Here is a 10,659-nt window from a genome sequence, read left to right on the forward strand (position 1 = left end):
TAATATTAATATGGTGGTCCCTTTTTGTATAAAAAAGATTTATGATGAATAAAAATTAAATTTATATCTTAATTTATATTAATGTTCTTTACATATACATAAATAGAGAGAATGAGCACAAATGTGACACACTTTCATTGCCATTAGAAGAAGGCAAATTGATTGTCACAAATTTGGCATGAATTTGTTCATCTTGAAAATGCACTTCAAATCTGCTAACTATTTAAAAATGGTGTCAATTCATGTAATCCCAAGTCAGAAAATTTTGAAATCATATTATTTTGATTCCATTGAATTCAATTTGTTGAATTGTAGACACTAATAAATTTGTTGAAATTAAAATTTAGATTGATATCTAAAATATTTTTAAATTTATTTTTAAGTATTTTTAGATTAAAAAAATTATGAAAATTTTTTTTTTGTGTGTTCGAATTCCGCACGTAATAATCTCTCATTAAATGCAGACCCATCGTCCAACTCTATGGTCACCATCCAAAAATCATCAAGAATTATACGTTGGTGCAACAAATCAATATAGGCAGTTAAAGGTGCGTATATATAGTGATGTTGAAGGCATAATAAAAATTGTATATATCGCTTTAAATTTTATTGTATTTATTTTGAAATAAGTGAAATATAATATTAATTTTAAAATTAATTTAATAATTTTAATTTTATTATATTATAATTTATATTAAACTAAATAATTTTGATTTCAAAATTTTAAAAATATAAACCATTCAAAATATTTATCAAATTAAACCAAATTTTAATATGAACGATTTAATTCAATTATGGTGACGCGAACTCGGCTTGACTCATTCATACCCTTAATCATATTTGGGGAATTTAATTAATATATATAATATATATATTAAATTCAATGAAATTTAATTTTTTTATTTAAAAAAATAGATATTTTATGAATTTATTTTTCCAAAAAAGAAAAAAAATGTTTTCATATTACTCTATTGTAGCAAAATCCTACATTTGAAATTATATAAAAGTGGTCCATAAATCGCGTTCTCTTCAAGTTGTGGCAATGCCCAATTGACTTATGAGAAAGCTAACTTTATAAGATCCTTCTTAGCTGTTTTCAGGAAACTGATTGTTAATCGCTTTCAAGGCTTATAAACTTTGATAGTAAGCAATGAAGCTAAGAACTCCATATAAGGAAAAAAAAAGGTCAAAATATTTTAATCAAATTTTAGCTAAGATGAATTTTAAAATTATTAAGTTTATTTTAAAATTAATTTAATATATGAGTAATCAGTTAACTTATATTTTAACTCATTCCATAATAAATTTTGGCTTCCTTTAGAATAATTTTCTTACTACTTTCTAAAGTAATTTTTTTGGTGTAAAAAAATCTTGAAAGTAGCAAAAAGGCAAAATTAAAATTCATCTTCTCAAAATTTTTTAGTTAATTTTTTTAAAAACATAAAATTAATATGATATATATTGAATTTATTTTAAAATGAGCGTAATATATTAACAATTGATTAAATTTTATATTGCACTAATCTTAAAGTAAATCCAAGAGCTTTCAGTCCATCTTAGCCATAAATTTGATCTGAAGTGGGCAGCCTAATTTTCACATCAGTACTTAATTTTTTTTTTTTTTTAAACAACACAATAACTCTATTCATAATCTCAAATCCAAGGATACAACCATGCCAAATTAAAGAAAAAAGAAAAAAACCACAGAAAACAAAATGACAAAAAATACAAGCTAAGAAGACGGCTCAGCGAACAGCCAAGGCTCCCAGCATCCCGTCAACCCGCATAGACTGTCTAGTCGGTGAATCTCTAAAGAGCCAACCCAAGTCCCTCACCAACGGTTGCCACCAACAAAGCTGACCGGGATGCGAGCCCCGACCACATCATTGCCCATAGCCACAAAAACCTGCCAATCCAACAAAAAAACCAACAAAATCGAGCAACAACAATAGGAAAAAACACAGCTATCGGAAGCTTATCGCCTACGACGGCCCCTCCGCCAAAATTTCTCTCTAGTGGCAACATTTTTATTACATCCAAGCACAAAATCATTGTCAGAAATATATAAATCAGACTCCGAATCAGAATCTGACGAATCAACCAGCCAATCTCCCTGTTTTCTAATCGTCAAACCAAATGAATTACCCATACAGGTAACCATCTCATTCACATCCACTTCATTGACTGGCACCACAACCAAGTTGTTGGTAGAAGAAAGCCGTTCCACACTAACCATATTCGTCGACTCATCCACAAGCCCAACGACAACAACAGGTACCCCACCATCAGTACAACTTTCCAATTTCTCTGATACCTGCAAACCACCATTTTCAACCACAACACCCAAAACAGGTGAAAACTCAGAACCCGCTGGCGGTACCGATTCACTAACAGCCACCAGAGGTTCCAAATTAAAAGCCGCAAGATCAGAAATATTCAACAAACCATTGCTTGAAGAAAAAAAAGGGGTAGCCTTATGCGACAGAACACAATCACCAGCATCAGCCGGCAAAATACCACCATCACTAGCCAGCAACTGGCAATTACTAACATCCACCGATATACCCAAATTAACCGGGACAAGCCCCTCAGCCGGCGAATCGCCCTCAGGCTCCACAGTGAGCAAATCCACCCTAGCCATCTCAGAATTAAACAAAACATTAGCCACATTTTCTGGAACAGAAGAAATATCCAAACCGTCATTTAACACACCAGCAGCCGGTAAAATCTCAACAGGATCAATCGCAATAGCAGGTTTACCAAAACTAGAATCGGATTTGCACTTATCAGACACATGCCCTAAACATTTACAAACACTACAAAAATGAGGAAATTCATCAAAAACCACATCCTGAACATATCCTTGAGCCTCAGATCCTAACCAAACTTGCTTCGTATAAATTTTGGTAATATCAATTTCAACTAAAACACGAGCATTGGACGGACGTGAACCAGCCGATGTCGCTTCATCTATTTTTAAAGGTTTGCCAAATAACTCACCAAGCCCAAACAGAATCCTTGGCGCAAAGAAATGAGGACGAAGATGAGGAAATGAAATCCAAATCGGGATGATCGGCGACTCAACTCCGATATCTAACGTAGGAGACCATTTCGTTAATTTCATAAAACAATTGAAAACCATGTATGATCGGTGGCAAAAAACTCTACAATAGTCTAAATCGTTGGATAACTTAATCAAAATGTGTGTAGAATCCAAAACGGTAACAGAAACTTCACCGTTCAGCTTCAAATTGAAGAAAAATTTGCGGATCGCATCAAGAGGAGGACGTTTCGACGGGAAGAAACCAACTAACGAAAAACGAAAAGGAACAACCAAATCCCTAATTTCCTCATTAGAAACCCAAAGAGATGGAAGACCACGAAAGGTAGAAGGCCTCAAATCAGGAAAAGAGGAAGACGATCCTGCTAGCGCTTGAAGAAAAGATTTAGAGTGAGAGATCCCCCGAATAAACCGGGATCTTTCAATTTGATCGGAGCCATACCGGTAAAACCGGAAGAAAATAAAAACAACAAACCCCAGTAACACAGAGAAGAGAAATGAAAAACTTTCCAGAAGAAACGGACCTGAAACCCCCGCCGGCGGGGGCCAAAGCCGAAACCTTAGCCGCCAGAGGAGCAGCGCGAGGGGGAGCTGACGAGAACTGATTGCTACATCAGTACTTAATTTTTTTTCTTTTAATACACAACTAATAGAATAACTAATTAGGTTGTCCTAAAGAATCATTAGAGCAAATTTTACACCAAAAAGGTAATTAGCTCACAACTAATTAAATTTTAATGCTGAAGGATTGCCCAACCGATGCAAATCCTCTTTAATTTTCTGCTTAATTTATCTAATTAATTATAACTAACAACTGAAGTTAGGATTAAGTCTTTTGGAGAATATTGTCATTATATAATTTAATATAGACTTATTTAGAAAGTTAGCTTTCTACGATTGAATTGTCACAACTGATAGCAGATGAAAAAACGCCAAGCAGCTTGCCCTCACTGAGGTTGATTTCTAGACTACCTGGAGTAAAAAATAAGATACAATAGGAAGCTATAATTAAAGAATATTTTATATTACCCTAATGTTGGCTTTGATGATGCATTTAATCATGGGGAATTTACATGCATGCCACAAATTTTGATGCATTTACTTATCTAACATCTAAATTTTTATATTTATGTATATAACACTTTAGATTCTGTTTGAGATGACTGTAGTTTTTTATACAGTTGATTGTAAATTGTTGCGGGGAAAACAACTTAGCTATTGTGGTCGTAAAAATAGCTTTTCACGAGAAAGTTTTTTGAAAAATAATGAGAAAGCAGCAAGAAAATAATATCCAAATAAAATTGTGGCGGTTGTTTGAGAAGCAAAGCAGCGAGAAAGCTATCCCAAATATTATGCTCATGTAAATCATGCATCAATAGATACTTTCATTTAATGATGATGCAAAGGACCACATTATGTCTAATGGAGTTTTCATCAGATATATTGTATGAAACTGACATGGGGAGGATTTATACCTTATATGTTTCAAGGTGTTGGAAATGAAGATGTTGGTAGTGCCCTTGATTTTATATTACATACTAGTCAAATTGAGAAACCCAATATAGATGATATTGAAAGATTATTCAGAGATACATTTCATACAATCCATGAATCAATTAACTTAACGGATCAACAACATTCAAGATTTAATTAATGATGGTGAAAAACTCTCAAAGTTATTAGGTGTAGAAGTAGAATTGTATCTTGAATGTAAGGTATTTTCAAAGCTATCATTCATATTACACCTTGTTTTTTTTAATGTATAAATTTTTGTACTATATAATCTTTCGATTTGATTTTAGGGTTATTAATCAAAGCCTTTCCTGAGGGACTTCATTGAATAAAAATATATATGAGGTTAAGAAATTCATGAAGGCTTTCGATTTTGGTTATACAAAGATACATGCAAACCCTAACGATTACATGTTATACTGGGGTGATACATCTGATCAAAATGTATACACAACTTGTAGAGTATCAAGATGGGCTCCAAACCAAAGAGTAATATTGCACAAGGAAAGAAGACTCTAAAGAAGGCTACCAAAGTTGTTCAATATTTTCCTTTGATTCATAGACTATAAAGATTATTTAAAACAAAAAAACCTGCAGATGATCGAAATGATATGGCATGCTATGCAACTAAATAGGGATATCATGTTATAACACTAAGCTGATGGAGAAGCATACAAATAATTCAATTTTTAATATCCCAATTTTGTCGTTGATCCATGTAATGTCCATCTTGACTTAGCTGCTAAAGGATTTAATCCTTTCAAATTTATGAGCAGTACATACAACATTAATTTGGCATGTGCTTTTTGTGTCATATAATATGCCTCCGTGGAGTGGAATGAAGTGATCATCCTTTATTCTTATTGTCAAAATTTTAGGCAGAAAAATCGTCCGGTAATTAAGTAAGTTTTACGATAAAGAATTCCGTCGAAAAATCTGCAGTGTTAATTTATTATCGAGGGAATTTCTAGCATTATTTTTTTTGTAGACTATCCACAGGAAATTTAATGCTGATTTTCCTTTAGTGTAACAAAAGATAGGACATAACTCCGCCGCCTTTGTCAGCCGGAGGGGTCTTTCTATGGCAAAAAAACTTTTGGATCCTGGGTTCCTCGCGGGTAAGCAACCTAAATCTTTTAGAGATGCTTTATCTGGCTCAACTGATGCTAACCTATTTCCGGATTTTCGCATTTCTTCGAATCGTGGTATGCCCTCTTTATGGTTTTCGGAAGAGGAATTTCTTCATCTTGCTCATTCAATTAAAAAAAATCACATTCAATTTCTAGCTCACCAGTCCACCATTTCTTAAAGACCAGACATATCATTCTATTTCATCCATATTGATCATTTTTACTACTACCTTATGCACAGCCACCCACATACTACCATTATTTCTATATGCAACGAGGTTAATACTTTGGGACTTGTAATTTCAGAAATTCAAGATAATAAGATTAATAGTTTTTTTTTTTATCGAAAACATATTACAATTTTCAACAGGCATCCCTTGCCGAAACCCATAAAGATAAATGAAAATTTTAGTAGAATAAAGCTGACTACATAATATACAAATTTAGCACTACCAAAAATATGACTATCGTAACACTGATTTTAAGTTATCCCGGCACTAATTTCTTCGTAGTAGTTTTAAAACTGCTGCACCCACGGTGTAATTGTTATACGTTGCAACGACATTTCATAGCGGTTTAAGGACACCAGTGAGGTAGATTGGATGAAGTGCTAGATTAATCAGTGATTATAATCGATGAAAATCTACATATTTGTAGCTGTCATAATCGTCACAAATAGTTTCAAAATAAACTGATTTTCAAAATTGTGGCGGTTATACAATTCTGATATGTTGTAGCGGTTATAACCACCACAAAACTCCATTTTTTTTTTAAATATAGAATGAGAATGCATATGTTGATCAGATATGCATATACATACATAAAAAACTAATTAATCAAAATTGATCTGATATAAATATACATAACAACATCGATTGCCTACCTGTAATTAGGGGTGTCAAATTCGGGTCACGGGTCGAACCCGAAATTGACCAGGGTTCAAATGGGTCAACCCTAACCCGACTCGGGTATGTAAATGGGTCGAAAATCTCGAATTTTCGTGTCGTGTCAAATATTGACACCCCTACGTAAAAAATTCAAATTATCTGAATTTGATTTACTCTACCTTATTAACACTTGCAACCAAACAAGTTCCAAGTTTTTCATATCTGCCTACTGAAACAATACAATCACGACAACCAATTACATCTTACAATATTAGCACCACTTCTTACTATTCAAATAATTAAAAGAACTCATTATTTTAACAATACCATCAGAACCTTCATTCATACCTCAAGCAAGCTAAAAAACTATGCCTAATTAGGTAAAAATATCCAATTGATTCACTAATCATACAATGCCTAAATTAGGCTTCTAATAGCCAGTAAGATATATAAATTCCGTCACCAGAAAAGAAAGAAAGAAAAAAAATTGAAGTATTGGCAGGTTAACTTGCGCCATTAGTAAACACTACATGAAGTTCATTGATTCACTTTTACATACGTGATAGCCATAATGGGCAGCAAATGTTGAATAATTCGACATCGATACACTTCAAAGAGCTAGGGTTACAATCAATTCCGAACCCTAAATACTATATCATTCAAATTGAAATTACAGAAAGATAAAATAATAATAATAATAATAATAAATAGTAAGTCACACTAACTGATATGAAATTACAAAAGAGAAGAAGCTTGGCGGTTTCAATCAATTCCGAACCCTAGACAGCACGTGCGTGAGCTCAAGTTAGGGGACAAACAGGCCAAGGAGAGGAAGAGCTAGTTGTGAGCGGACGGGCTTTAGGCTTTGAAGCAGTTGTTGTGTACTCTCTGATCAAAGGCGCACGAGGAGGGTGAATCCATGCAAACAGGAAGAGAGAGAGCTGAGCGATTCTAGAGAGGAGGATCGAGATGCGAGCGTTGAACTAGGATAAAAGCAAAGGTTTCCGTGTGGGTTATACCAATGGTATTTGTACCGGTTAAAACCGGTGCAAATAAAAGTGGTCAAAACCACATCAAAAAGAAGTTTTGATGGTAGTTTTTAAACAGCCCAGCCCCTAACGATAGGAAAAATTATATTTTCTAGTAGTGCAGGAGACGGTTTTTTTCTAGTTTCTTAAAGCAGCTTTCTAGTACAAGAATTAAATTTCTTGTACTAGAAAGCTTCTTTAAGAAGAAGTAATAAAAGCAGTCTCAAACAAAGCCTTAATGAGCATAATTTATAAATTAACAATTAATATAAAAAAATGAAAAGTAATGCTTCAATTCTTTAGAGAAATAGGGTGTACATGATGATGTAATTTTTAAAATTGGCATTAGATGATTAAAAAAAAATATTTCAGATATGCTGTAAAATAAGAGATTATCATAAATAAAGTAAAAAATAAATTTTTTTAAAGATATAATTAGGCACATTGTATTATTTGACCAAGCAGGGTAGAAGCTAAAATACTCACATGAATTTTTGATAAGGTAATAATAATGAAGATTCAGAAAACCGACTTCAAATAGTTAGGATAAAGCTAATAACATTCTCTCTTATTTCAGCTGGTGACTGTCTTTTCTATCCTCCTTTTTCTCATCATTTCTACTTCCTTATCATACTCTTAAAATTGCAGCAAATTATAAAATGCAATTACCTTACAATAATTTATATAACTCTGAAGTCACATTTTAGATCCAAATTAATTAATTAACTCATATGGTTAACAATTGAACCTTACAAATATGCATAGAAAATCTTATTCCATGTATCAGGAACTCCAGGCAAGCACCAATGAATACAATCAGCATAGTTCTGTGGATCAGCCTTCTGCTCTTCTGTAAATACTATCCCTTCTGTCTCAGTATAAACTGAAGTGTGGCCATCTTTCCTGTAATCTGAGAGCTGAGTTATATTTATGAAAGTTATGGGTACTTTCATTCTCTCAACAATGCTTGAAATAACCTCCATTATTCTCTTGTCAGAACCACTTCCCCAATATCCTCTCTTCATCACTGGTTTTGTTTCATTGTAGCATCGAATGCCGTGCTTTCGATTCCAATCTATGCTTCTGAATTTTTTTTTCTCCATTTAGTAGTTAGTTCTATTTTGTAGCAGAAAGGATAAGGAGGAATAATTACCTCATGTGGGTTGGAGAAGCTGTAGTGAAAAATATTCTTGTATTGGTTTGATTTAGATTAGAGTCAATCCAATTCGCCCATGTTTTCAATCCAATTCTGTAAGCTATAACAGCATCAAACTCTTCATAACCTTCTTCTCCATTGGTAAATGATCCCCACCTGAAAGAAACATACAAGAAAAATCAGTTCTTTGTCATTTGCTAGTCCTAGCTAGTCAGTAGGCATTGCCAAGAGTAATCAGAATCATTATGTTATCAAATCAATATTATCATATATGTTAATACTTATTAGGAATATATACTATCTTTCTTAGCATGATAATGGATCAAGTATAGCTAACTTATTAATCAACATAGGATCGAGCGGCGTGTAGCTAAGCCTAAATTAGCACAAGATTAATTTGAATGACTTTTAGTTGATCTTATGTATAGATTGGATCTACTCGAGATCTTATCGTTAACATCCCTATAAACAAGTTCAAATTGATTCTTACAATGACTTTATCTTGTATCCGCTCATCCACCACACATAAGTATTGAAGACCAATATATCCACTCCAATCCAATGATGACCATGCTTGGAGATTGAGTCCACTCTAAGAATCCTTTTCGATACATCCGAGATGACTTTTGTATCCGAATTTGATTGAACTAGAAACGGTGCCCAATAGAACTCGATCGACGCATTGTATTCCTAATACAAACATGATATTTCTTTTGTATTATCAAAATAATCATTTGCATAAGGTATTTTCATTCTATAAATGATTAGGATAGAATTACCACAGCTCTGAATACAGATAAAGTTGTAGTTCTATTCATAGATTTTTTCTCAAATGGTATATGAGACTCCACCATGCATACAAGTGATTGCCATTGCCCCCTCTGCAATGAGTCTCCGACAAACATAAGCCTTTTTCCTCTAAGTTTCTCAAGAAGAACTATTGCATTAAACCTGCAGAAAAATGGTTAAAATATGCTCTACATCATCAACTAATTAACAATAGAGATTAAGGAGAAAAATCTCCACCCATTAACAACATGGCCATTTTGACTTTTTTCTCAATAGTAAATATACTAACTCTGGCAATATACAATCATCAAGCTGCCATTCCCAGAACAAGTAATCTCGATCAGGCCGCCCATTCCTCAAACAAGCTACTTGTATATCTACATATGGGCAATTCATATCAGTATAATAAAGCATTGATGAACTATTGAAGATCCATTTCCCCTTCTCTATTCTGCACTGTTTCGGATTGAAATAAATCTTATCTTCCTTAATATAGCGAGCTTTATTGCTTTGTTTCTCTTTCTCCTCTGATCAAACATACATAAATCAGTAGCAAGTGTGATTGCGTCTGAACATGTTTACAAGAATTTGATATTAAAGGAGAAAGTACCAGTGATTTTTCGAAGTTCTTCAGTGAAGATTAGACCTGTGAAGGCCAAAGCACATATGACAATGACCATGATTGAGAGCGGAAATCTTCCTCTTGGAATCTTCATGTAAATATTAAGAAGAATGAAGAACTTCAAGTAGTGAAGTCTTCCTTCTTCCTTTCTTTATCCAGTATGAGAATTTAGAGCTTTGTTTAAACAACTTTTTTTTTTTTGGGAGTAAGAGTGAAGTTAAAGAAACCACTACTCATTTGCTTTCAAAAGCCTTTTTGGAGTTGAGTTTGCTTTAGATTGGTAGCTTATGATAGCAATATAAAGTGGAATTTCTCCAACCCATTTACTTTTGCTTACAGTACATTTTAGTAGGTTTTCGGGCCATCTTCTTTTGATACTTATCACTCATCGGATTATTATTAATAATGTTTACACTAACGAAAACTTTGGAGAGCTAATTCTGATTTGATCGAAATGAGTTTCTATTGATTACA

The 10,659-nt window shown here is 33.2% G+C and overlaps 1 protein-coding gene across 1 annotated transcript; it reads right to left on the reverse strand.

The window, feature by feature from the left end:
• Window positions 1-8,231: 8,231 nt before the first annotated feature.
• LOC110112265 (protein trichome birefringence-like 3) lies at window positions 8,232-10,345 on the reverse strand. Its single transcript, XM_020844425.2, has 6 exons — window positions 10,174-10,345; window positions 9,853-10,090; window positions 9,554-9,725; window positions 9,265-9,464; window positions 8,772-8,930; window positions 8,232-8,701 (listed from the first exon to the last, which is right to left on the reverse strand). The coding sequence occupies exons 1-6, from the start codon at window positions 10,277-10,279 to the stop codon at window positions 8,368-8,370; spliced, it is 1,209 nt and encodes a 402-aa protein (XP_020700084.1). The 5' UTR covers window positions 10,280-10,345; the 3' UTR covers window positions 8,232-8,367.
• Between the last annotated feature and the right edge of the window lie 314 nt (window positions 10,346-10,659).

This window comes from Dendrobium catenatum, unplaced genomic scaffold, assembly GCF_001605985.2.
Source record: "Dendrobium catenatum unplaced genomic scaffold, ASM160598v2 fragScaff_scaffold_1038, whole genome shotgun sequence".
Lineage (NCBI taxonomy): Eukaryota > Viridiplantae > Streptophyta > Magnoliopsida > Asparagales > Orchidaceae > Dendrobium > Dendrobium catenatum.